The sequence below is a fragment of the Poecilia latipinna genome, unplaced genomic scaffold, assembly GCF_001443285.1.
Source record: "Poecilia latipinna isolate Pla-1442-1.1 unplaced genomic scaffold, P_latipinna-1.0 Scaffold1189, whole genome shotgun sequence".
NCBI lineage: Eukaryota > Metazoa > Chordata > Actinopteri > Cyprinodontiformes > Poeciliidae > Poecilia > Poecilia latipinna.
In genome coordinates this window covers 42562-70065 of record NW_015113805.1, presented here as the reverse complement: position 1 = coordinate 70065, position 27504 = coordinate 42562, and the positions used below count along the sequence as shown (strand labels likewise).

Here is a 27504-nt window from a genome sequence, read left to right as displayed (position 1 = left end):
CGCTGCAGCCGCCTGCCTGGCGCTGCAGCCGCCTGCCTGGCGCTGCAGCCGCCTGCCTGGCGCTGCAGCCGCCTGCCTGACTTACGTAAGCGATTCGCTCAGCGGCTCCAGGGTGGAACTCGTTCATCATGACCCGTCGCTGCGGTTCTGGATCAGCAGCAGAACCGAGGCGCCGAAGGACGGGAACAACACTTTTAATGAAACCTTGTGCAGGCTTCACTGGGCCGTCACAGCGGCGCTTTAACGGTCTGCTTAATGAACCAGAACCAGAACCGGGCTGATGTTTCCAGTGTGGACTGACCTGAAAACATTTTAATTTGTTCATTAAAAATTTTAGCATTTATCCAGAAAAATGAGCTGAGGACTCGGATCATCTCAGTCTGGAAAAATCTGTTCATGAGCATCCAGTTAATGATTAATTTACTAATCAATTATTGACGATTAATCAGCTAAAAAAAAATCAGTTATTTTATGTGATTTAAAATGCATAAAAACATCCAAATAAATACATTTACTTTTTTTAAATAAGAAAATTGGGACTACAACTAATGATTATTTTAGTAATAATCATTTAATAATTTAGTATACTGGTGATTAATCAATCAAACAAAAAACTTGGCCTATTATGTACAATATTATAAAAACATTTTAAAATGCAAATAAATAAATAATCAAATTCCTTTCTAATAAAATAAGAAAATAAGCACTATGCTGAACGTCAATACTGTCTAGGGATGATCTGGTGATTATTTATTGATTAATAATCAGATAGCAAAAGGTGTTTTTTTTTTCCAGAATCTGAATTATATTTTTTAAGATAATTTGTGACTTTACTTTTTAGTTGAATTTTCAGAACTTATTTGCTCTCGGTGCCAAGATGGCGAACTTATTGATGCGACCCGATCACCTGGAGCCGACTTAGTCCAATAAACGTTTAGTCTCTGAGAACTGCAGTTACCAAAACGATGCTAACATGATGAGTTTTGATGAGTTTAGGGATTTAATTGGGTAATTTCACCATCATGAGCCCAATAGAAGCCGTGGGGGGGTTTGTCGCCCTGCCTGTGCTGATCTCAGGTCAGATTTGAAATTTTAAATGACTGTTCAGTGAGAGTGAGAACAGAGGCGGCTCTGGCTCCGACCCAGGAATCTGCCGTCTGGGTTTGTCTTCAGGCGAGGGCGGAGATCTGAACCTGGCAACAAAACCCAACGTAGGTTAATGTTTGGCAGCTGGAGCAGTTCAAGGACAGCAAAATGCAGATCTGCACGACCGACCTGAAGGTTAGCTGCGATAAAACGGTAAAGCTTCGTGTTTGAAATGTCTCATCTGTGGCTCACAGTGACTTTCTGTTGTTAAACTGCCTTTAAATGTTCGTTAATGTGGGTGGAAAGCAGCTGGTTGGCGTTGGGAAGGCTGTTCTGGAGGATTTTGGGAAGTGCTCCTGCTGTTCCACATGTAAAGCAGCTTAGGGAGAATAGGGATGTTGGATAACGCTGGAGTGCTCCCAGATTTAATCTCTCTGCTCTCATCCAGCTGACATGCACAGAGAATAACCTTCAGTTATTTTCTTTTTGTTCTGGATCTTCTTTGGTTGAAAATGAGAGAGTCGCTCTGCTGTCAGACGCTTTCTGTCTGCTGTGTCGTCAAACCGTTCGCCCTTCCTGTCAGTCCGACTGACACCGCCGGTCAAATCCTGCTCACCATCCACACCGTGTTCCAGGTTTTATCATCTGGATTATGGAGCAGAAAATCATGAAAATATTCATATCCCCGCAACTAATCAAAGACTAGATGATATGAGTTATGACAACATTGAATTTAACTTTGAGCTAAATAAAGTATTTTTTTAATTTAACTACTGTTTATATGAACATCATGGTGGAAACAACTGGCATCTGAAATGAACGTGTTAACCAGACTGAAGCTCCTCTGGATCCTTCAGAGGCTCAATGATTTCAATAGCTGTGCTATAGCTGTGACCCAACCCCAACCCTAACCCTAGAATGATAGTTGTGCTAAAGCACTAATCCTAAACATTAGCTGTGCTAATGCTAAAGCACTAATCCTAAACATTAGCTGTGCTAATGCTAAAGCACTAATCCTAAACATTAGCTGTGCTAATGCTAAAGCACTAATTAATTAGTGACAGGATCGACCAAGTATAAAAAATTTGTATTTCAAACCGTTTCAAACTGGAATTGGGAATCAGAACCTGCTGTGTGAACACAGCCATGATTTTACTGGTTCTGATGCGTGTCCGCCATCTTGTCTGCCTGGTTCTGTCTGCAGGGTAAAGTTCTGAGCCTGAACCAGAACGAGGAGCCCACGGCGGCCGTCACTGACGACAGCAACGACATCTACATCCTGTCGGAGGAGCAGCAGCCCGACACGCTCAGCACCGGAGACAGAGGCAAGCCGAGCGCCTGGCAGACGGACAGCCTGCCGGCGACCCTGGGCGGCCACGAGTCGTGGGCGCAGGTCGATCCGATGGACCCCGAAGACGTGAAGGACCTTCACAGCGGCGAGAGCGTGGCGCTGGCTGAGGAGCGCAGCGAGAACAACTCTTCCAACTCCGACATCGTCCATGTGGAGCGGGAGGAGGCGGAACTCATGGAGGAGAGCGGCGACGCCATCGAGGAGAGCATGATGAGCCTTCTGATGACCGAGAGCGACCTGGCGGCGCTGCGGGCCGAGTTCGGAGACCCGGCTCTGCACACTCAGCCGCCATCGACCCTGGTGCTGCCGGAGGAGCCCGTCGTCATGGAGACTCCTAAGAGTTTGTCCCCAGAAGCAGAAGCCCCGCCTCCTGTTCCTGCAGTAGAACCCGACCCGGAGCCAGAACCCGCCTCAGTGCCTGTCCAGGTGGAAACCACGACTCAGGCCAAGGAAGTCCTGCCAGAACCAGCAGAAACCGAAACCCCGCCAGAACCAGCATGCACCCCAAAGCAGAACACTGAGCCTGAACTGGAACCAGAACCAGAACCGGATTCCTCTGTGACCCCTGTGCCAGAGGTCCTGGCTGAAGAGGCCCCGGTTCTGGAGGTCCCCAAAGCGCTGCCCCAGTACCCGGCAAAACCAAAACCAGAACCGGAGGAGGAGTTCCCGGTTCTGCTGTATGGCGGAGCGGTTCTGGTTCTGTTCGCCGCGGTGACCTTCGGCGTGATTCTGTTCAGGAGGAGGTAGAAATATGTCCCGGTCAAATAAATGTTCTATTCTTGATGTAAAAGCTCCGTAGTGCTGGATTTCTCTGGTCGGCCCGGTCCAGAAGAACCGGGCCCTGAAGCAGGATCGTCTCCTCCTCACTCTGTCTTCTGTCTGTTTCTGTCTCACCTTTGATGATTTTTCTAACTTTTTCAGCAGCAAAATGGGATTTAAAGTTTTTGAAAAATGAATATTGATGAAATATTTTGTTTTCTGTGAATCCAGGCAGGAAGTCCTGGTATGAAAATTATCTGTCACGTTTCACTGCACATGCAACATGGGTTTTGTTTATTGTGAATAAAACCTTAAAGTTTCCCCCCCCAGAGACGAGTGGAAATATTTGAATATGAAAGTTTGATGTGCCTCTTCATGATGCTGCTGTAAAACAGGAGCTGAAATATGGAAGACAATTCCTGCCGTGAAAGAAAAAATGAAAGAACAGGAAGTCATAATTACAAGGATAAGTCATAACTTTGAGTTTTCCTGATAAAATGTACAAATTTAAAGTAATATTTACAAAAATAAGGTACAATTTTGAGTTTTAGAGGATAGGTCACATTTACAAGAATTTGTCAAATTTGAGTTTGTCGTAATTTTTAGTTTTATTGATAAAACTTGTCAATGCAAATAGTTACAAGACTAAGTTACTGTAATTCTTAAAAAGAAAGTTATAATTATGTGTTTTAATTTATAAGTTCAGACTGATGAGGAACGCTGCCAGCGTGGGGTCTAAATTATGGGATATGTTGTTACCATGGTGATTAAAGGAGTCCTGCTGGCAAATGAAATCAACCTTCATTGTGGACCTCAACCATACTCTTGAATAGGATTTGCTTCACAATCCTCTGCAAGCTGCCCTTTCCATCTATTTTTCCTCCCACTTTTCCTTCCACTGAACTTTCCATGAACGTACTTGCACATAGCACTCTGAACTGCCAGCTTCTTCAGCAGTGAACTTTTTTAATTACTGAAATAAATTAATTTTAAAATCTTAATTTCCTAAATTTTGGGTATTTTTACTCGAGTTTAGTTGATCATAACTCATAATTTTACTTTGCTCGGCTAGTTCATTTCCTAAGAAATCTTTTTTTTTTAAGATGTGATTAATCAGTAAAAATCCCAGAGTTGCAACATTTTGTTACATAACCATCTTCCATGCAGAGCCTTCAAAGTAAAACCAAAAGTCTGAGCTGCAAACACTTCTAAAAATCTGAAACCGGAACAAAAACGATGAAACCGCCAAGACAGAAGTTTCTCTCTGGCTGTTTATTATTTACACGAATCATAAAATATGAGCTCAATGCAGACGAGAGTTGAAATTACAGTCCAGTTCTGGGTAGACCAGCCCTAATGCACAGACAAAAACAGTTTGATCATTTCATTCAAGTATAGAATATACATTTGCATGCATATTTAATGCAGGCTTGAGTAAACAGAAACATGTAAACTGTGAAACAAATTCAAGTGTTAACTTTCAGTTCCCTCTTTTTATGAATAAGTCTTCAGTTTCCCTCCATCAGTAACGTTTCTACAGCACAGCTGGGCTGAGGGGGCGGGGCCAAGTCCTTCAGTCACTTCCTGTGCTGCAGGAAACTCATCTGGTCCACCGATGGCAGATGAACTGGACAGCCGTGTCGAAGAGGCCCTTCAGCAGCCGCGGAGCCTGGATGCAGACGCCCTTCACCAGGGTCAAGGTCAGGACCACGACGACCTGCTCCTGGGGCAAGTCCTTCACAGAAACCTCCCTGAGCAGCCGCTCCACCTCGTTCACAAGATGGTTCCCCAACTGATGGGCAGCAGAAGAACCGGTCAGAACAGCAAGCCAGCGACAAACAAGCAATTAATCAGGATTAATCAATTAGTGAAATAATCAGCAGCTAATTTGGTAATCAATTGATCGTTAACTGGAGACATACTGACTGGAAAAAAGGAAATTTGCTGCAAGAACAACTCACTGAGCAGATCTTAAGACAAAACTGTACAAAAATACAGACATTTTGCATGTAAAAGGGACAGTAATATGTGTTTTCCAGGCACATGGTGCCATTTTATTTTATTTTCTTATTTTAAAAAGGAATTATTTGCATCTTTTTATACATTTCTAAAATCGTATAAAAAGGCTCAAGTGATTCAATGAAAAATCTGCAGAAGGTGCCAGTTCTTAAATCTGATTAATCATCAGAATAACTGATTAATCCATAACTAAAATAATCGTTAGCTGCAGCACACCACTAGTTCTGATCTTTGCTGTTATTTTCCGCAGCGGTGCAGAGCTCACTTCAGAAGGCGACTCGGAGACGTTCCTGGCCAGGTTCTGCACCGCCCGCGCCACCACCTGCAGCTCAAACTGGGCTGCGATCTCTCTCAGCTCCTGAGCAACGGCCTGGATGTTGATGACTTCCTGCTGGCCTCCTGCAGAAACAGATAAGAGCCGGAGCATCAGCACCATCACTTCCCTCCACAAACTGCTGAACGGTCTGGACTCTAATGGAGCTCCAACACCCATCAGGGCTGACAGAACGGCCGTCTGCAGCGCCGTTTTCCTGCAGGATCTCCACTAAACTCTCAGGTTTCCTGCGATTTTTGACACCATATTGATAAAAGCAAAGCTGAGAGGCTTTCAGGACGTCTCCCACACGCTGACTTTCACTAACATGGGGAATTTGGAGGCTAGTAGATGAAGTCAAACTGATCATTGTGCTCCTCAAACTATCTGGAATTTTTATTTCCTTACTTGTTGACACTTGAACAATCTGTTCAACTAATATAAGATCATGGAGTAACTATGAGAGAAAAAAAAACAGCACAGCATATTTTTGGAAAATCTGGATGTTTTTTTCTCACAAATGTACTCCTCGGGTTTCTATAATTCAGAGTGATGTCATCGCCCAAGGCGGCCATCTTATTATTATTAGGACTTTGAATGCAGGTCAACTCTACGACAAAGTATTAGGGCCAGACTGATTTTTCTTTTTCTTTTAACTACCAGAATATAGTCATAATATTAGAGGAATGAAGTAGTAATTTTATGAGAACTCCAACAAAAAACAACCAAAATGTGGAATGTTGAGAATCTTATGAAGTTATATTTCAGATTAAGCTTTACAGATAATACTTATACAAATAATAATCTATTTTGACAAAAGAACCACATGGACCAGGCTGGTCACATCGGATCCCCATACATCCATTAAAGATCTTTTCTTAAGAAAAAACTTTTGTCTCATAATTTTAAGATGATTTTTGGAAGAAAAATGCATCTCTGTCCGGCTAATATTACTTTATATATTACTCTAATATTACTCTAATAAAAAACATATATATTAAAAAAAAAACTTGTAGCTTTGCTCTAATACTTCAAAGTCAGATTCTGGTAGATTTTTCTCTTTAAATGACCTCTGAAAATATTTTCTGCAATTCCTTCCACACGCCCATTATGTTAACATATTTGTTAGTGGTCATAATGTTCTGCCTGATCAGTGGACGTTCTTATATCACATGCAACAAAACAGGTTTAGATGTAGAACTGAAGGGGAAGTCTAAAACTCCCAGCAGTATGGGTGTTGTCTGATTTTACTTTCAGTTTCCTGGTTTGTTGTAGAAATAAAAAACTGATCAGCTGTGATTCAGTGGAAAGATTTCCACCAGCAGGCATGGGCGGTTCTACACGGGGGCCAGTGCCCTTTTCTCACGAGATAATACTAAATAGGTTTATTAGGATGATATTATGTGGCACAGAAACAGTAGCCAATTCCTCCTTTTTACTAATTTATTTTTCCCCTTCACAGATTTATGTTAACTAAATAAAAACTGAGGTTCTGCAATTTTAGTTCCAGCTTTGTTGAGACAAGATCACTTTCCATTTCCTAGATCAGTGATCTGCAGCTCCAGAGGAAACATTACCATCTCAAGGATAGTGTATCCTCTGGTGGAAATATTATCCTGTTATTCATTTATTTTATTTTATTTTTCTATGCCCCCCTCCCCATGAAAAGAACAGCAGGCCCCAACCTGGCATCCCTGGTCTAGATCCGCCTCTGCTCTACTGCCTATTGATCATAAGTACCAGCTTTGGCTGTGAAAATTAAACTCATCCTCCAGGTTTTTGTCGCTACTGAGTGTAAAATTTGACGTCCAGGCTTCTCAACGGGAGACGGAGCTACTGACCTGGCTGAGGGAGCTCCACAAGCGGCAGGATATCATCCAAATACCCGGTGATGTTTCCAGGCAGATGTCCATCTGTCTGCAGATCCCCGTGTTCCTCAGCTTCTACCTTGTTTCCATTATCGTTGATCTCCCGGGATAAAATCAGTTCGTTTCCTTTGGAGCAAAGCTCCTTGTTGTAATTCAGGTCTTTGGAGTCAGGTTGGAGAAAGAAAAAAACCACCAGAGCGGCGCTTTGCTGGTCCGCTAGAAACCCCAAGTCGCCCATTGATGATCTGTGAACATCCAGGCTACTTAACAGTTAAAAAACACTGTATGTTTTGAATTGATTGAATAAACTAACAAATTCTGAACACAAGTCAGATTAAATTGATGAGAGTCGTTTAGGAAAATCCAGTTAAAACCGTTAAAACTTTGACGTTAAATGAGGAAAAACAAGTGGCTTGATGCTAACTTTGATTAGCATCAAAAGCTTAACTTTAACCTAAGCTGTTAACTGCTAACAAGAAATCAACACCAAGTTTCATGAGACAAAAACAGACTCACTCTCGGCTCCCTGTTGTCTTGAAAGCATTTAAGTTAAAAGTTAAGATAGTGATACCAGACGTGGAGCTGTTAACCCCCAGCCTTGTTACCGCATCAGCCTCCAGTGTTGAGCTGTGAGCGACTTCTTCCAAGTTAACAATCTTTTAATGGTGCACAAGGACCAAGTATTACGGTAGTCAAGTTGCAGGCGTAAAAGGATCCTTGCAAGTATTTCACCCACCCAAAGAAAAAAAAAGTTCATATATTTTTTCCCATTTTGACTTGTTCATTTTAATAAGTAAAAAATACAAGCGGCAATGTCACCTCTAAAGATTTTGTTTTGATCTGGATACCGTAATGATCAGTATACTGCGCAATTTAAAAAAGGGGGAAAAACAAAAAAAACAACGCATGACACTCAAGATTGGAGTTGGAGGGATGCATTCACTGGACATAGGAATTCTTCCAAACAAAGAGGGAGGCTTATTTATTTACTTTAGCTCTAATCGCCAGTTAGGCAATTACTTGTATTTAGATAGTTGAGATAAACGAGGTTGCAGTTTGGGTAAAATAGTCTAAATATTCCAACAGAGCTGGGGTGGTTCTGTTTTGTAAAAAAATGGATCAATATGCAAAAGTTGTAGGGAAACAAAAATCAAAAAGAAAAAAAAATTAAGCCAGAAAAACAAAGACAAGAAAACGTCAAAATATATTTTTGCATGCGTTGTTAATATTTAAAATGAAGTCTGTTAGGAAGAGATATAGAAATAACTGATGTCAGTGAACTGCCCATCTCGTGACTTTACAGCTGGACGGCTCATACTTCATCAGAACAACTTCAGATAAGAAGTTCCCACTGGAAAGTCCCTTTAAAATAAAAAAACAACTTGGCAACAAACAAAAAGTGAAATTAGAATAAAAATTCCATGAATTAGAAAGAAATTAAAATGTTTATTTACAATAAAAAAAATGATAAAAGTCAAAGACTAGGCAAGTATATTGCATTAATGCAGTTACAAGAGGTGCAGGAAACAAATGAACCTTTGTAGAGTTTCAGTTCCACAAGAACAAGGCTGAACACGTAGCCATTTCTGTTCACATTCCTGTTAGATTGCTTCACTTTGAATTTAGAGCCACAACTTTTAATGGAGACATTTCTCCAGATCACCATGAACGTCAGACTCCGTACCCTGGACAACCAAAGCTGACAGATCGAGCAGTTTTCCTGCCAACGAGTTTTCTCCCCGTTCTTGGTACAGAGCCCACCTTGCTGGGAGGTTTCAATGCAGCAGAGAGGTTCTGCTTCGGGGACAACGCCGCCTGCCGTGCCTCCTGGAGCTCCCTGCGTAAAAATAAATACAATTCATGAGAAGCATAAAATAAAAGCTCCTTTCATCCTAAATTCATGCATAAAAATATATTCAGATTTATGGCTGTCGACCTCTGGCGCCCCCTTGTGACTGCTACAGTCTGTATCACTTCTTCCTGACAAACTATGGAAGCCCATTTGCACGATGGAAAAAAAAAAGTCAAACAGGAAGTCATAATTATGAGTTTTGAAGCCATAATTTTAAGTTTTGTGTGGAACTTGCAGTTTGTAATAACTTAAAACATGTAATGTATGTTTACAACTTAATTTTGTAAAACTTTAAAACTCGAAATTACACCTTATTCTTATAATTATAACTTGAAAACTAAATTATGACGTTCATTAGTAGCACCTGTTCAGTTTGAAATGACAACTTTTAAAACTCATACTTACAACTTATTTTCTTGTAATTATGACAATTATGAGTTATTACATGACTAACACTCACTTTATCCTCGTAATTATGATTTTAAAACAATAGCTAACTGATGCCAGTTATTGATAACAGTAATATCACTGTCATCAATAATATTGACATTAGCTGTCAATGCCCAAATGGCACATGATTTATTCTTGTAATTACTTTAAAGGTTGAAATTATGACCAAGACTTGAAGTTTTGACTTTAAATCTTAGTATATCTATTACTGATGTCAACAATATTGACATGTTACTGTCAATATTTTTGACATTTTAAAATTATGATTTTTTTTAAATAAAGAGGAGAGATGTGCTTCCGTAGAACCATATTTCTCCTCTGTAGTAATGCCATGTCTGACCAGAAGGTGGCAGCCATCCTGCCTATTGTATGGTAATGCCATGTCTGACCAGAAGGTGGCAGCCATCCCGCCTCCCTACTTCTCCAGCATGGCGGTCCTGAACTTCTCCACGTTGAGTTCCCACTGTAGCTGTGCGTTCAGCCGCTCGGTCTGCTTCTCCCTCAGCACCGGGTGCCTACAGAGCTCTCTGGCTGATGGACGATTCACCGGGTCCGGGTCCAGCAGCGACTGAGGGGACGAGATAGAGAGACGGACCGGGACATTTAAACGGGTGGAGGCTCCAAATTCAGCCAGAGCTGAAACGGTTAAATAATCTTCAGCTGATTTAATCAATTAATCGTTAACTGGAGTACACAGTCTAAAAAAAACGAGATTTTGTTAAAAAGCTTGACTGGATGAGGACAAGCGACTGTTGCCTCGTCACTCAAGTTCCACAGGAAATGAACGGAGAGAGATTTCTAAATTAACTTTTAAAATACAATGAATTCCTTTAAAACTCTGAATATAAAAACTGAGAATCTTAAAACTTGTTTGGCTTGAGAAAACACACATAAAGTGCCGGTTTTTGATATGGACAGTTGCCCAGGGCAGCATCACAGAGGGGAGGGACATCCAAGAACTAACAGTTGGTTCCTGAATAAGTTTGCTTTACTTGTAAAGATTACTAATACCTGAAGTAAGCCTATGAAAGCGGGAGAAAGCTGCTGCGGCAGCAGGGGGAGCTGCCCCTCTCGGAGCCGGTGCCACTCCTCTCCATTAGGGGGCAGCGGAGCGGCGCCGGCCGCCAGCAGCACCGTCAGACCCAGAGCAAACATGTCCGCCTTCGGCAGGTGGGCGTAGTTCTGAGGACGAAACGAAACAGGAGGTTAATAGGGGAAAGCACTTCTGGTTTATTGACTCAACAGCATCCAGGTTTCCATTACAAATGTCCACAAAACTGGTGATTGTCTGCAAAAAAATTTATTTTGCAATTGCAATGTTTTCATTAAATAAGATGGCTTATTAAAAATCATACGTGAATAAGTTTATTCAGATAAGTCATTTAAAAAAAAAACTGATGTGCCATCGTTATCATCCTTCTACTACTTCCTGTTGTCTGTCATTTCAGAAAGTAGCAACATCCTGTTGATCACATGACTACGGTGGTGTGAAAAAAAGTTTTTCCATTGCAGTTTTGCAAAATAAACCATTTTCTATGCAGCTGACAAAAGATTAAAAGATTTTTTATTGTCATACCATTTCACAATTTTTTGCTTGCGGTACAAAAAAACCACAAGCCTGAGGTTTTTGTTTTAGTGGACTGGTTTCCATGAAGCAATTTCATTTCATAATTCAAATTCATGCAGCTCAAGAAGTTCTTCACCTCGTGCAGAACCTCTTTGGCCAGAAAGCGGCTGTCCCCCTCCTCAACCCGAGGCCGGCTCACTGAGGTTACATGACCCAGGTCACCTGCAGGAACAGAAAACAAAATCATTACATCAGAGCTTCTAGTCAAAAAAATAAATGATAGTGCTTGCCTTAATGTCAAAGATATGGGACAAAAACATGGATGATATTTTTATATAGATTGAGAACTCCATAGTAGTCAGGTTTTTTTTTTTTTTTTTTTTTTAATTGGCCTACTTAAAGTGCCACATTAAATACCAATTTTATAGAGGACTCTGGCTGAAGAGTACTCCTCATCTTCCCCCTCACTCTCTCTCCCTGTAGCAGCGCTGGGCTGCTGGCAGATGAATATGTTACCTAGAGGAGAGAGCAGCAGCTTTAGTGAACAGGAAGGCTGCATGTAAAGAGAGAGCTACAGGTATGGGGAACAGGAAGGCTGCAGATCCCAGTATGAAGACAGAAGTAGACAGAACGAACTTGGTTTGATGTCCAGGTGGACCAGACCGTAGCTGTGGATGAACTTCAGACCCATCACCACCTGCAGCAGCAGATCCTTTAGCTCAGCCTCCAGCAGTAGCTCACCCTGCACTGACTTCTTCATGATGGCATCACTCAGACTTCCACCTCAAATTAGAAAAACCAATTAAATATTTATTACAGTAACACCAATGAAAGCAAATCTTATTTTCTGTAGTTTTCTCCCCACACAAAGTGGTTTATTTCTGTTTATTTTGAGGATTCAGGCAATAAAAACCCCAAATTCTGTTTCTATATTACATCAGACCAATAACGGGATTAGCAGTACAGACCGAACTGAACTTTATCTGGGCTTCTTTTGCATGAAGCCCTGCAATTAAATTTATACAAACACTGATTTTGTTTTTCATAATAATGCGGAACTGTGATATTATTGTACATGTTCTTCAAAAATTAAAAACATGGCGTGATACTAACACCAACCTGCAGGTGGCAGTACTTCCTCTGCTAATACACTGCTGCTTCAGCCTGACGTGATGTTCCAGTTAGTTTGTCATCAATGTGGCGAGTGACAAATCGAGCTATTTATGTTCTTTAAAGAATAAAAATGTTTATCTGACCCATCTGTTTGTTATTTTTCAGTCTATATATGGATTTTGGACAGGGGTTTAATCAGAAAAAAAAAGCAAAATTCATTGCAAATATTTCTAAAATGGCGCCACAAAAATCTGACTTTGAGAGTCAAAAAAACAACAAAAAAAAAAAGAAACGGAGCAAGTTTCCTGGAGGAACTAAGAGCATCACTGAGTTTTGAAACTTCACTCTGAAATGCAAACTTTAGATAATCTGATCTCCTGACGGAGACGGTGGGTGGATGGACAGACAGCTGGATTAATGTCAAACTGTAGTTATCTAAGGAACTGAGTGTTGTCACTAACGAGACATTTATCACCCCCAGCTCCACATGTCCGACCTCCATGTCATTTCCTTCAGGCTGTGATGCGGCCCTCACCGTCACAGTATTCGTTCTGGATCAGCATGTGGTCGTCTTCTGCCCAGGCTGAATAATATCGGACAACATGAGGGTGGTGGCCCAGCACGGCGTGAGCGTACACCTCCTTCAAGGCCAGCTGCCTGGGAGGAAAACCAAACATTTTAACGCACCGAACTGACCTGACCCGGCCCGGCGGCGAGCCAGACTCAGACTTACTCGTTGGCGGAGCCGGCCAGGGGTCGTCTGGAGCGCTTCACGGCGTACAGACAGCCGTCCAGCCGGTTCACGCATTTATAGACGGCGCCAAACTCGCCGACGCCGACACACTCCAGCTGCAGGAACTCGCTCTCATAGCGCGACAGCATGAAGGCCTGGACCGCTCGGCGCTGGTGGGACCAGAAAGAGCAAACACTTCTAAAAGCAGCAGAGTATGAGAGAAACTGGGGCCGTAAAGTTTGTTCCACAAACAAAAAAATACAAATTAGTTTGAAACTGAAAAAAAAAAAAAAAATTTATATATATATATATATATATATATATATATATATATATAAATAAGATTTGAATCTAAAGATAAAATTTTAATCTCAAAATAAAATTTGAAACTGAAAATAAAATTTTGTTCTCATTTCATCTTTATTTTAATACTTTTTTCCAGTATCAAATTTGAAACTGAGAAAAGGAAACTACTTTTCAGATTAAAGTTTTTTTTTTACTTCAATTTCCCCCCCCCCACCACTTTCAAATTTTCTTCAATTTAAATTTCAAATCTTTTTTTTTTTTTTCCTTTTGAACAAACTTTATGGTCCCAATTTAGCTCCATACAGAGCATCATGCAGAGGAAGTCCTGGATTCTCTTTGATCTCACCAAATATGGTGCTACTTCCTCCCTAAAACAACAACAAAAAAACAAAAAGTGTCTGACAGCATTCAGCTTTCATTTCCCTCAGACTCCTCAGAGGAATCCCGGAAACAGAAGTGGCAGAGAGTCATTTTGGACCAAACGAGGCGCCAGCTGAAGATGACAAAGCCGATGATGAAGGCTCAGCGGAGGAATCTGATAGGCTGGATTATTTTCAGCTGTGGGCATCGATAAAAATAGTCGTACCTTTGGTGGGAGGAAGGCTTCATCATCCTCTTCAGATGACGCCAGGCTGTGCTTCAACCTGGAAGATTTTTAACAGAAACCCCCCAAGTGAAAATTAAAAAAGAGAGATCACATTTCTGCCGTTTCATCCATCCCTCATCAGTCCCGTTAAATCCAGAATATAATTTCCAGTTCTCCTTGTCGCACATAAAAGCCATAAATGATCAACTCCATCATCCAGCAGAGATCTAAAGGGCCAGATATTCTTAACTAAATACTCATTTTCATTATATGATAATAAAAATCTGAAAATAACTGCAAAGATTAAAAGAAAAACATGTTTCCCATCCCACATGTTACACACACTATTTGTAACATGTGACACTATTTTGTTGTGCGTTTAGTCTTAAATGTATTCATTTCAAAGTGCATCTCTTTTTTGCTTATTTTTTAATTCTTCATTCTGTCAAGCTGGTTATTATTTTGTACATCAATACCCGTTTGTTAGTCTGGAATATGTGTTTTACATGTTGTAACTGGTGAATTAATAATAAAGAAAAATCAGGAGAATAATTTCCAATTCTTCATGGTTACTTAATTTTTTTTCAGAATGTGAAGCTTGAAATCTTTTCCAGCTTTGATGGTAAAAATCTTTAAGAAAAAAAATATTATTTTGTCCCACATGAAGATCATGAATGTTTTAAAAGTGTTAAAAAAATTAAACTGTTGAAAATAATAAATAGTTATCGCTAAATAATATTTGACATCTTTTCACACTGATCAGTCCCTCCAGGATTTCATGATTGCTTTTGTGGTTTTTTTGCAGTAAAAATTATTTACTTTGTGGTGCTAAATTAGAAATATATGCGAGAAGTTTTGCGTTATTTGACTTTTTGTTACTCCCCATATGAATCACAGAATATAACTTATGCTGTTATTGCACATCGGTTTTTATTTTTTATATAATTAATGTGTTGTCTTTTAGTGCACATAAAAAAAGAAAATAGTTGCACATCCCTTGAATTATCTGGTGTTTCTGATAACGGCACAGTATGTGTAATTTTGTTTTTTAACTTTTTATGAGCTTATACCTCGACGCTGCTGTTGCACCTGAATTTTCCCCACTGTGGAAATATGTCTGCACTTTAAAATGTCTAATCGATGAGGGATGTCCTGGTAAAACACCTGTTGCTGTAGCCGTGGGCCTCCTCTTCGCCGCTCCTCCACAGCACCTCGCTCTTTCTGCGCACCGTTTCCGGAGTGAAGGGATTCACGTTGACTGAAGGAGCCTGGACCAGGCAGGCGGCAGCAGAGGAAAAACGCAGACTCCTCTGGTGGTGACTGACCTTAATGTTGGAAAACAGCTGGAAGGATTTGGAGAGCAAACTCTGCAAGAAGAGTGAAATAAAATGATTCAGGTTCATCAGAAGGAGCCTTGGAGGAGGAAATTCACTTCAATCAATTAATCAAGTTTACTTGTGAAGCACATTTCAGCAACAAGGCAGATCAACGTGCTTTAAATCATAAAAACATCATACAGTCACCAACGAAACTGGTAGCAAACATTACATCAAAATCATCAAGACATCAAACATGTTGGTCAATGTTTCAAATTCAACTATAAACAGCTGAGATTTTAGTTTTGCTTTAAAGGAACTCAGTGTTTCAGCTGTTTTTCAGTTTTCTGCAAGTTTGTTCCAGATTTGTGGTGCATAGAACATGAAGGCTTCATGAAGGCTAATTTGGTTCTGCTTCTGTGGATGCAGAACAGAACCAGAAGGTCTGGGAGGTTGAGCCAACCACAGCAGATCCTTAATGTACTCTGGTGCCAAGTTCAGTGATTTACAAACCACCAACAGTGTTTTAACATCTCTGAGCTCCAGGGAGCCAGTGAAGGACTGTAGAACTGGGTGATGTGATCCATCATCCTGGTTTTAGTGAGAACCGCAGCAGCGATCTGGATCAGTGAGGACACCGTTGCACTAATCAATGAGACTAAAGAGAATTCATGGATGCATTTCTCTAGATCAGTGGTGCCCAAAGTGGGTCCTGGAGGCCCGGCATCCTGCATGTTCTAGTTCTCTCCCTGGTGGTAGTAACAACCTTTCCAGCAGGTCAATGTTCTTCTTAATGATTCTCTCTAATGATCCATCATTGGATCCAGGTGCGCTAAACCAGGGAGAGAACTAAAACATGCAGGATGCCGGCCCTCCAGCACCACTGCTCATATCTTCCTTTAATCCTCGAGATGTTTTCCAGATGGTTCTTACCTTGGGAGTGTTGGGCGTGTCGCATAGTCTCAGTTTCCTCCAGGAGGCGTAAGGTATGGGGCTGGTGCTCCGCAGGGGGGATGAGGAGGAGTTGCTCCTGCTGCGGTGGCGCTGCACCCGGGGCGTCCTGCAGGCCAGGCCGGGGCTGCACCCCGGGAGACCAGCGCAGTCATCTGAGGTGTTGTCGCTGCTGTTTCCCTCCTCGCCGCAGCTGGAGAAGTCCAGCTGCTGGCTGATCTCACCAAACAGAGCCGCCATGCCTGAAGAATGAGGCTTTGGGAAGGTTTCCTTCATGTTCCTCAACTCTGACCTTAAAATCAAACACACAGGCTTAAATATAGGCCTTCTTCTATTCCCCAACCAAGTGATGCTCAATATCATTGATTAATACAAAAGTTTCGGTTTTATCCATATAAAACAGGACTTTTATTAGAAATAAGAATAAAAAACACATATTTATGTATAAGGCCCACCTAGAAAAAGTAATGTTTACTTACAAGCAACACGCCCTGCAATCCACCACAAACACGCTCACATTTAGCGCCAGGTATGTAAAATACTTCCTGTTTAAATCAATTAGCGCACCGGGTGAACGCAGCAAGCGATCTGATTGGCTGATCGTTTAACCCCTTTTTTCTTTTTATTTATTGAAGATTAAAATAACAATATGACAAGAAACACAGAATACAATTTGACACGAGAAACTGAGCAAAAGAGAGAAATAAACCCATTTAAGAAAAGAATATACTATGAGAATATTACATAAAAATACAAACCTTGATAAAAAAAAATAAAACAGAAAATATTACCAATATTTCGAATCTTAGATTAAGTTCTTAACATATTGATACAAAGATGATTTCACATAATCAATAGAATAAATCTTTTTTGCCATTGGAGCAGTCAAACCTTTATTATTTTGAAAATTACATGTGAATCTCAAAGTGCTATAGAATGACAATAAAAGTATTAACCAGTGTAAAATAAAATAAAAACTCATTTAAAAATATGAATCATAATATCTTCAGAACAAAAAAGATCAATTACAATATGCTAATAAGAAAACTTAAATATGGGACCAAAGAAAATTTAAAGTATTCGTAATAATTTAAAGGTTATTTATTTTTAATCTGACAAACAAGTCAAATTGGAACGCACATTAAAAATCTTTTTTTATATATATAAACCTGTATAAAAAAAGATTTAGAAGATAAAACATCAAAACTGTAATAAAACCCTGAAGTATGTTCAGAGCATGTTAAATAAACAAAAATTAGGTCATGCTATGAAATAGTAATGCAGACACGTGGGCGGAAGTCAGCTACGTCATCACAACAGTAAAAGCAGCCAGTCCGTGGATGTGACACGCTTACAAATCCGTGGAAAACAACCGACAGCAGCAGGGAACCATGATCCGGCCCCAGCAGCGTGTCTAACCCGCTCCCCGCTCCAACACCGCCGGATCCTTCGCCGTTCCTCTCCCCGCACCGAGTCCGCGGAGGCTGCGGCGCCATGGTGGAGCAGTCGGACCGAGCCCCGCTGCTGGACTGGGAGGAGATCCCACCGCCCGACCCGAACCAAGCGGCCCAGCCGCCGCCTGAGCCGCAGCGGGAGGACGACACCGCCGCGACGGACAAACGGACACCGATGTCCGGTACGGGGTGGAGCGGCGCCGTCACCGCCGTCCCCACCGCCGTTACCTACAGCCCCACACGGAACATCACAGCCGTGGTTGTGAGCAGGGACAAGCCGCCCGGGTGCGGCTTCGCTCGCCAGCAGCCTCCCGGTTCGACCCTCCCGTTCCCCGGGGTCACGGCGCGGGGTCAGTGGGAGGAGAAGGACCAGATCGTGGCTGTTTTTGTGGTGACTTTTGATACGAGATCAGGTGAGCGAGTGAACCATGAAACGATCATCATGTGATCTCTGCCATAATTTACCGGATTTTATGTGTTAAAACAAAAACATATTGATTAATATTTATTCAGGAGAAGGTCAGGGGTCAGCGACCTTTCAACCCAAAAGTCAGTATCACGTTCAGTTCAGCTACACATTTTTTAGAGCCACAGAAACAACATGACTAAAACAAAACAGCTTGTTTTTATCATTCCTATAGGAAATTAGAATGATGGAAATTAATTTTAATACCATTTTCTCCAATAGGGCATGAATTGTTATTTTTAATAGAAAATGAGGTAAAATTTACAGAATCAACCAATCTTCAAAAGAAGATTGCATAACAAGAAGGATGTTCCTTCACCTATTGTATTCAGTCTTTCTGGAAATGTTCTGCATATATGCAAGGCCGGATCTAGAAGGATGTAGATCCCAGGCCCAGTGGTGTCACCAGAAAGCTATGGAGGTAAATGGGCCCATAAAATTAGTTCTAGAAATAATAATAATAAAAAATAGAGACTTGAAAAACTGTTCAAAACTACTTTTCAGATTCAAATTTGTTTTTTCAGTTACATATTTTTTTTCAGTTTAAAACTTCTTGCCATGTTTGGTGTGGGGGCGGGGCCTGAAGCACCAGGGGCGTGGCCTCATATGACAGGAGGTGTGAAATCATCACAGCTCAACTCAGCAGCTGGAAAAATATTCCCAGCTATTACATTCAGGAACCGTGGGAACTGCAAATGTTTTTAAAACATCATCAATATTTGATTGGTTTTGAAAAATAACATGCTTCACCAATTTAATCTGCTTATGTCAACAGACGACAAAAAATTTATTCAAAACTCCGCATAGCTGTTGTTTTTCAAAACTAATCATACAAACATAGGATTCCCTTTAGTTTTAAAAAATGCTCTTAAGTATCAAAATTTTCTGTTTTGAGATCAATTTATGGCCCCAATTTAGCTCCATAGCTCTACACTTTGCAGCTTTGGATCCTCAAGTGGCTCTTTGGCTCATTTAATATGTTACATGATGAAATATTGGCTGTTTTTTTTGTTGTTGTTTATGTGCTGTGGCCCCCCAGACCCCCTGGTTAACCGCCCCTGTGCTATTTTTAAAAACGGTTTTGTGAAATCCTGCAGCAGAAATCTGAACCCTGTTACTCATTTGTGGTTTTTGTGTCGGTGAACACTTTTGTTTGAATCACCTCTGGTCAGTGGTTTAAATAAACAAAACAAGCCATTTCTCTAAAATTTCTTATAATGTAATTTAAAATCCAGCAGAGATAAAGTTTGAAAACGAAGCAGCTATAAATCATTAAGGAGGAAAAACTGAGACTTTGCTTCTGGTTAATGTTTACTCAAAGTCACAATCTGACTCAGCCTTTTTGTCAGAGGTCATGAACTCTTGAATTTATGAGGAACGTCCAGAATTAGAGGAAGTGTCCCAGAGGAAAGTGGAGGCAGGAAGGGAAGTGACATCACTGTCTGTGTGTGAATGGCAGGGAATATGGTGGAGTGGTGTCTCCCTCATGACGTCAACCTGGACGGAGTGGAGTTCAAGTCCATGGCCAGCGGCTCCCACCGGATCACCAGTGACTTCATGTAGGTCCAGATCCGGTCCCGTCCGTCAGAACCGCCCCCCCGTTTCCACCCCGGCTGATTGTTTCTCTTCTGCTCAGATATTTTCGTAAAGGGAAATACTTCGGGCTGGCCTGCTTCGCCAACATGCCGGTGGAGAGTGAGCTGGAGCGCGGAGCGAGGATGAAGTCCGTGGGAATCCTGTCTCCGTCCTACACTCTGCTGTACCGATACATGCACTTCCTGGAGAACCAAGTCAGGTGAGGCTGTGTGTGTGTGTGTGTGTGTGTGTGTGTGTGTGTGTGTGTGGGGTGTGTGTGTATGTGTGTGTGCGTTCGCGTGCGTGCGTGTGCGTTCGCGTGCGTGTGCGTGTGTGTGCGTTCGCGTGCGTGTGCGTGTGTGTGCGTTCGCGTGCGTGTGTGTGTGCGTGTGCGTGTGTGTGTGCGTTCGCGTGTGTGTGTGTGTGTGTGTGCGTGCCTGGGCCCCAGCCTGTCTGCCTTCTTTCTTTATTTCTCACCAAACTTTTTCTTCTTTGTGTAAAATGTTCTCATCCATTAAACATGAAGTCAGTTAGTGTCTGTTTCTCCAGAGTCTCAACACAAAGCATCTAGAAACCTTGACAGCATCTTTTCTCCTCTCTTCTATAACTCTGTTCTTCTTCCACAATAACTTGACTCTCGCTGTGTAGAAATAAAAACAGCCGCAGGGATCCAGCTTCCTGCCCCTCACTGGTTATTCAGCTTGAGTTTTCTGCTGCACAGGTCCGTTGTTGTGTTTTAGGCATCAAGCAGACGCCTAAATAAGCCGTCACAGTCAGCAATAAATCAATTAATCGCTTGATAAATGAAAATGGGAGCAATCATTTCCATTTGCATTATGTAGTTCACTTAATATTTAGAGAAGCTGCCATTTAATATTGGAAAGCAGCCATTTTGAGAAATGCTGCAAACATTTGACATAGTGTGCAAAGGAGTTTTCACTTTTTTTGTTTTTAAAAGTCCTGTCTGTGAGTTTTGCCTGTTTTCCTTGTCTGAGGCTGGAGATATGTTTTGTTTTATTGAGACTTCATAATTCAGCTTATTTGTTATTTTAGTTGTGTTATTTGTTTATTTTGGCTATGTAAAATATCTTCCAGTTCCAGTGTTAGATTTATTTAGGAATTTAAAGTTTATTGATCTTTGATAATGACAATATTACCGTTTATTGCTATAAACAATAGTGCGTTAGCTTAGTTTTGTAATTGTGGAATGTTTTATAATTTTAACCAAAACAAATCAACACACCTTTAATTCTGTTGTGCAGCATTATTCTCAGGTCAGAGTGAAATAAATTCAGCCATAAATGCAGTGAACTCTGGACTTTATGAGTTAAAGCTTAACAGGCCTGTTAACCAAGATAAATGATGAAACTGGCATAAACATTTACAGATGCAAACAAGGCGGAAACACTCAGGCGAAAAATAATAACTGAGACTCTGATAAAAGAGTAAAAACCAAATATTCAGAAATGGATGCAGAAAAAGTATTCAAAGTCTGAACCTTTTCAGTTTCCAGTTGGATTTTCTTATAATTTCATACAGCAGACAAAGTCAAAGTAAAGTCTGATTGAAGTGGAACAAAAAAAAGGTTTCAAGCTTTTTCCAAATAAAATGTATGATGTTCATTAGTACTCAGCTGCACTGAGTCAATCCTTGGTGGAATCAGCTTTTTCCTTGGCTGATTTTCAGATAAGATCGGTTTCTCATGTAAGCATCAGTCAGTTGTCGATCAGCCAAAATTAAAAAAATCTGTGCAGATTTATCAGTGCATCTTTGATAATGACAATATTATCGTTTATCGCAATAAACAATCGTGCATTTGCACTATTTGTCTAATAGGGCTAAAGCACTTGATTCTGTTTTTATTTGCATCACCTGCTTCAGCATCACTTTGTGCTGGTTCTTAACAACAAACCGTCCAATAAATACACAGACATTTGTTAAAAAATTAGAAACATTTTCAGTACTTTTACAGGCAGAGTGGGACATAAAGTTATGATATATGGATGTAAATGAGCTTTGAAAAGAAAAATGAAACATTTGAGATAAAAACAACTCAAAACTGATGCAAATTTGTAAGTGTGAACAACTAAAACTCAGGAGATTTTGTTAGATGTCTGCACATTTTTATTAAATTTTTATTTTTGTTAGATGTCTGCACATTTTTATTTAATTTTTGTTTTTGTTAGATGTCTGCACACTTTTATTTAATTTTTATTTTTGTTAGATGTCTGCACATTTTTATTTTCTCTTCCAGCACAAATTTGTTGAATAAAATCACACAACGAACACAGCTTCAGTGAATCACTCACACCTACGGCTGTTCGGTGTGACCGGATGCTCCACCTGTGAAAAGATGTAAAGAAATTACTTAACAGCTGTTCTAGCAAACTTGTTGTGGTTCATGATTTAAATCTGGATGAACTTTGACCTGATTGCATCATTTGTTTCCTGCTGTTTGCCTTGCAGACACCAGCTACATTGTCCAGGCCAGTACTCGCCGCTGGAGGCCTTTTACGAGGATAAGAAGGCGGTTCTGCCGCCGACAGGAAACGGTTTGGTTTCGTTGTGCCCAACCTGGACCGTCTCCGCCATAAATCGCTGCATGCACCCAGAGATGAAGGTCTGAAAACACCAAACTCACTCATTTTACCAGAGAAGCTGCTGCTAGACGCATGGTAAGAGAACCTTTTCCCCTACAGATCACCCACCCGGCTGGCTGCATGTCCCAGTTCATCCAGTTTTTCGGCGAGCAGATCATGGTGCTGTGGAAGTTTGTTCTGCTCCGGAAGCGGCTCCTCATCTTCTCTCCTCCGCCCATAGGCGTGGTCTGCTACCGGGGTGAGCAGCTGGAGCCTGAAAACAAGGCCTTTCAGAGCCATTTGTGGTCACAATCTAAACCCATTTCCTGTTTTTAATCTCTGTTCATCACTGAAGAAATGGTTTATGAATGTAAAATTATAGATGTTCTGTACGGAGTGACATTTGTAAAGTTACATATCAAAAGTTGATGGTAGTAATTTGGATTATTTTGCATAAAGTAAGAGGAAAAAAGTGGGGGTTATTTGTCACAGTTCCAAATTAAATATTTTAATTAGCAATTAGCAAACGCATTATTTAGAGTCAAAACAAATATTTAATTGGCAAGCTGAATGTCAACTTAGCAAGCTAAATAATAGTTTGTAAACTAAATATTTATTGTGCTAAATATTTTGTTCAAAATTTAAATAATTAGCTCCAAACTAAGTATTTAGCTTGAAAGCTGAACTAAATATTTAGCTTCAAACAAAATATTTTATTAGCACACTAACTATTTAGCTTCAAACTAAATACTTAGTTAGCAAACAGAATATTTATTTTGAAGCTATTTAGCTTGCTAATAAAATATTAAGTTGGTAAACTAAATATTTAGTTTAGAACTAAACACTATTCAGTTTGCTAGTTAAATACTGAGTTGGCAAACTATTTATTTTGGAGCAGAATATTTAGTTATATAAATGTCATTTAATGAATGAGTAACATGTGAAATATGACTTTTAAAAACGAACCCCCTCTTCTCTTCTCATGACAACTAAATAGGCCAAATTATTTTTGAGTCTGTAACTTTCCAGTGCTTCTGCTCTGGGTGTCCTTGGATTTGACTGTTCCCTTCTGCTCCTTCAGTGTACTGCTGTTGCTGCCTGGCTAATGCTTCCATCCCTGGAATCGGTGGTTCTGTGCCTGAATTACGGCCGTTTTTCTACATCAACATTGCTGACATCAGCACCCTGGAAACAGAGTTTTCATACGTCGCTTGTGAGTTTCGGCACAATACATTAAAAAAACCCTCTGTGGTTCTTATGTTGTGTAGAAATTAGCAGGTTTTTCTGTTTTTCAAGGCACCACAGAGAAGATTTTTGAGGACAAGAAGGAGCTGTATGACGTCTACATTGATAACCAGAATGTGAAGACGCACAGAAGCCATCTGCAGCCGCTGCTGAGGCTGAACGCAGCAGATAAGGAGAAGTACAGGAAACTAAGTGAACAAAGGTACTAAAGTATTATTACACAGCTGGCATGTGAAAAAAATACATTTATTCCTCTTAGTTGCCATTTTTATTCATTTAATTTCCTGTTTCTCAGACTTTTTATGTGTTTTCGACATTTTCCAGACAGATGCTGCTGTACTCTCAGGAGGTGGATGAAAACTGCACAGCGAATGAAGAGGATCTGTTCATTTTGTGAGTCCAAGGAATGTTTTACTTTTCATGCGTAATTTAAATTATCACTTTAGAAATGGCTAATTTCAAAATAACTTCCTCATTTAAAAAAAATAAGTTTTAATGCTCACTTATGTTGGTTTTTTGGCTTTTCTGAAAAAGAGTTGATGTGTTAACGGGGAGATGGAAACATAACTCCATTCTCCATATTTCTCAGATGTGTGGTTTGCAACCTCTGCTTCCTGTTAAAGGGGCAGTGTAAGTTAAAACCGACTTTTTTGAGCTCATCATCATGTTATAAAGTTTTTCCCTCATCTAAAACAAACCTGGAGTGTTGCTTTGATTGTTCATGTTTGAGAAATCCTTTAATCTCCATGGCAACCATTCAGCTTCGCAAAACCTGTTGGACCTAGCCCTGCCTTTGAGACACAGCTCCTCCCACACTCAGCTCCTTCAGACTAGCCAGCAGCAATTAGCAAACACTTGGTATTTGCTAATTATAGGAGCTGCTGCTCAGTGAAACTCTGGTAAAAACATCTAACAGGTTAATAGAGGAGCCATGTTGTGATGACTTCCTGAAGGTGGAGCTTCAAAAAGAGGAAGAATTCTTAAAGGGAAAGAGACCCAATTTAAGACATTAAATTACAAAGTCAGATTTATTTTAAGTCAGTTTTTAACGACTGAAGTTATTATAGTCATTTAATTGCGCTGTGAAATGGCGCCGTGCTCCTGGAAAACGCATGCGTACTTTGAGAACAAATCTTAGATATTTTAATACTGATGTTGTCTAAAAATGTCTGCCAGGTTCTTCATGGAGCTGAACAACCGGATCTTCCAGACCCTGTGTGAGGTGGCGGGCAGCTCTGACCCCACCATCACCGCTGACCACATGAGGGCCATGGGGCTGGACCCCCAGGGGGACCGCTCCTTCCTGGAGGACCTGCTGGAGGTTTACGGCATCGACGTCACGCTGCTCATAGACAACCTCTGCTGCTCCTAAACCCCCCACCTCCACCCATCGCCTCCAGGACAGCAGCCCCCCCACAGAGCAACACACTGGAAACACTGCCCCCATCTGGGGGTTTTAATCTGTTCACCTCTGGGTTTATGGAGCCGGCCCACTGTGGGTGATCTGGACACTCAGTTGGGGAGATGATTGTTGGATCCTGGTTTGACGGTTCAGAAAGTCTCAAAGTTGCATTAAGGAAAAAAAAGTTTCTCCCCCACTGGAGTTAATTTGTCTACTTGGATTCATTTCATGGGAAATTAAACAGACTCAAACCCCTCAACATGCTGTGAACTTCTGGTTCTGGTAAATCTACTTTATTCTGCGTTTCAGAAAGGAAACAATATGAAAGTTAAAAACTTTTTTGTAAGCGAAAGGGAAACGAATGGGACTGATTCTGTTTTATTACTGGAAGACGTGAATATCATGAAGCATCCAGTCATGAGGAGGATGAATATTATTGTTTCTGGGCTTTTAATGATGTTTTAACCTGATTGAAAATACAAAATATAATTTCTATTATCTTTAAATATAAAGATTTATTGAGTTTTCCATTATAACACGTCAATCTGTTTGAGATGAACTCCTCTTTCATTTTCCCTGTCAAATTTAAAGTTGTGGATTTTGGAGCAGAACTAAGACTAAAAGTAAAATCGCCTCTTTATGGAAAATAGGTTTTCCAAAAATTACTTTGTCATAAACAGAAAATTTGATAAATTGATTGATCGATGATGGTGTTCAAAATCAATGGCTGAAATTTTGTGGAATACTTAAAACCTGGTAATCAATCAACTTAAATGATTTCTACCTCAGTGGGAAGGAGTCATTTAAATTCAGTAATATTTCAAAACATTTATAAAGGAAAGCTAAACGTTGAAGACTGATATATCACTCTCATGCTAACAATTCAAAACCCATTCAGCAGCTCTGCTAATCCTCCTCATTTGCTTTTGCCGCTCCTCTTTAAATATCTTGCGTTGGAGTTGGGGATCATGATGAATGAAATATTTGGGTTGAACTTCCTCCTTTTCAGTTCCTCTTGTTGCCACAGTTGGCTTAATAAAGGCTCTAAAATGAACAATTTGAAAAAGGACTTCAACTGAAATATCATTAATTTTTGAGCCTGTTTAAAACTGAGAAATTCACAATAAATTCAATTATATTATTATTAAAAGCCCCAAATTAATATGACCTTCATGACTGAATGTAACTTCTGTGTAAGAAAGAGAAAGGCTGTTAATAAATACTTTAAGCTTTATGCACTTTCACCACAGGCCGTATCTGCTGGTCTTTCTCTGATTACCAGACCAAAAGGATGGGTGCATTCTGGGAAATGTAGTTTTTAAAACATGTTTTTGTTAAAGCTTCACATTTGTGATATTTGTTGGAGGTTTTCAGTGAACATGCACCACATAATTTGAATGCTGCACTCTGTCAAACACTGGATTATTTCCTCTCTCTCTCTCTCTCTCTCTCACACACACACACACACACTGTTGTGCTTAACTGTAACTTTTTATATGATGGGTTTATGATTTAAACTCTTGAATTAGCTGGTTTCAGGTGTCAACCAGATAATCTAACATCAGAACCTTGTTCGCTCGTCATATTTTGTTGTTTGGGGGCTGATGCAGGAACTTTGGCTGCCTCTCCTCCAGGCTTCGGAGACGGGCTGGAGGAGCTTTCAGTTCTTCGGTCATTTTGATAATTTCAGTGATTTGTTCCATGTTGGAACACAGGAGGCTCACAGTAGAAACTGCATTCCAGTGGGGCTTCAAACTTCTAACGGTCTCACTATCAACTGTTACAAGCATCGCTTCTGTATTTCAAATATACGGTTTCATTTTTTTAACCTTTATGTGTGATTTTGAGTTGGATAAAAAGGAAATGCACTAATTGTGGCAGTTAAGCTTTATTTCAAATTTGGGGCCTTAAAATGTATTTTTTTCACAGAAATGCTTGTTTGTAGTTCTGATTGCTGAATGTCTCTACACCGTGCTTCGCGTTAGCCATCTGCAGATTTCCTATGACTGCTTTCGCTCTACAGCTTTAATGTAAAAGGGAATGTACACACACACGCCATGCACTGGACACATCGCCTTGTCTGTGTGGAAACCTCCACGGCTGTGGACTGTGGACAACAAGCTAACCGTCTCAGCCTTCTGAATGTCAGCAGAGGCGTTGCTCCAGCATCCACGCAGCCGTTTTCCTGACTGTATTGTAAATCCGGAGCGTTCACCACGTAGCAGTGAAGCCTCCACCAGTGTGAAACACACAAAGCCCTGCAGCATGATTACCTGTCAGTTTCACTGTAACACAAGAAAATACTGAATCTGGTTCAATGTTATTAAATCCCACAGCTCTCCCTCTCAACAGTTCGTCGTATTTCTGTCCATAAAGCATCTGATGATAAATTTAGCACAATAAACTCACACAGGAGATACAATAACCTGGTGTCAAAATAAGGTGTTAATTTATAAAGTCATACATTAACAGCAACAATATTCAGTTTATCAAATAATTTTCTTTTAAATTTT

The 27504-nt window shown here is 40.5% G+C and overlaps 3 protein-coding genes across 5 annotated transcripts in view; 2 read left to right on the top strand and 1 right to left on the bottom strand.

Annotated features, from left to right (window-relative positions):
• Positions 1-3525, top strand: part of bcl2l13 (BCL2 like 13) — a 26673-nt gene extending 23148 nt beyond the window's left edge. For both annotated transcript variants that reach the window (XM_015053641.1, XM_015053640.1), the window contains exon 7: positions 2291-3525. In XM_015053641.1, coding sequence (XP_014909127.1) covers positions 2291-3184 — 894 coding nt within the window. In that variant the 3' untranslated portion in view covers positions 3185-3525. The remainder of the gene's footprint in view (positions 1-2290) is intronic.
• Positions 3526-8822: 5297 nt separating this feature from the next.
• Positions 8823-16973, bottom strand: wee2 (WEE2 oocyte meiosis inhibiting kinase). 2 transcript variants are annotated; one of them, XM_015053638.1, is made up of 12 exons: positions 16750-16941; positions 16253-16562; positions 15168-15370; positions 14004-14061; positions 13112-13281; positions 12914-13035; positions 11902-12048; positions 11683-11781; positions 11402-11487; positions 10710-10880; positions 10118-10266; positions 8823-9233 (listed from the first exon to the last, which is right to left on the bottom strand). In XM_015053638.1, exons 2-12 carry the CDS (start codon positions 16544-16546, stop codon positions 9068-9070), a joined length of 1665 nt encoding a protein of 554 aa, XP_014909124.1. In that variant the 5' UTR covers positions 16547-16562; positions 16750-16941; the 3' UTR covers positions 8823-9067. The 2 variants fall into 2 exon arrangements, with proteins under 2 accessions (XP_014909124.1, XP_014909125.1); XM_015053639.1 differs by having other exon boundaries at positions 9145-9233; positions 10088-10266; positions 16750-16973.
• A 495-nt stretch (positions 16974-17468) lies between these two features.
• On the top strand, positions 17469-27340 carry dennd11 (DENN domain containing 11). The gene is made up of 9 exons (XM_015053637.1): positions 17469-18137; positions 19650-19749; positions 19827-19985; positions 22232-22385; positions 22465-22603; positions 23426-23557; positions 23641-23791; positions 23914-23982; positions 24766-27340. Exons 1-9 carry the CDS (start codon positions 17765-17767, stop codon positions 24959-24961), a joined length of 1473 nt encoding a protein of 490 aa, XP_014909123.1. The 5' UTR covers positions 17469-17764; the 3' UTR covers positions 24962-27340.
• The last annotated feature ends 164 nt before the right edge of the window (positions 27341-27504 follow it).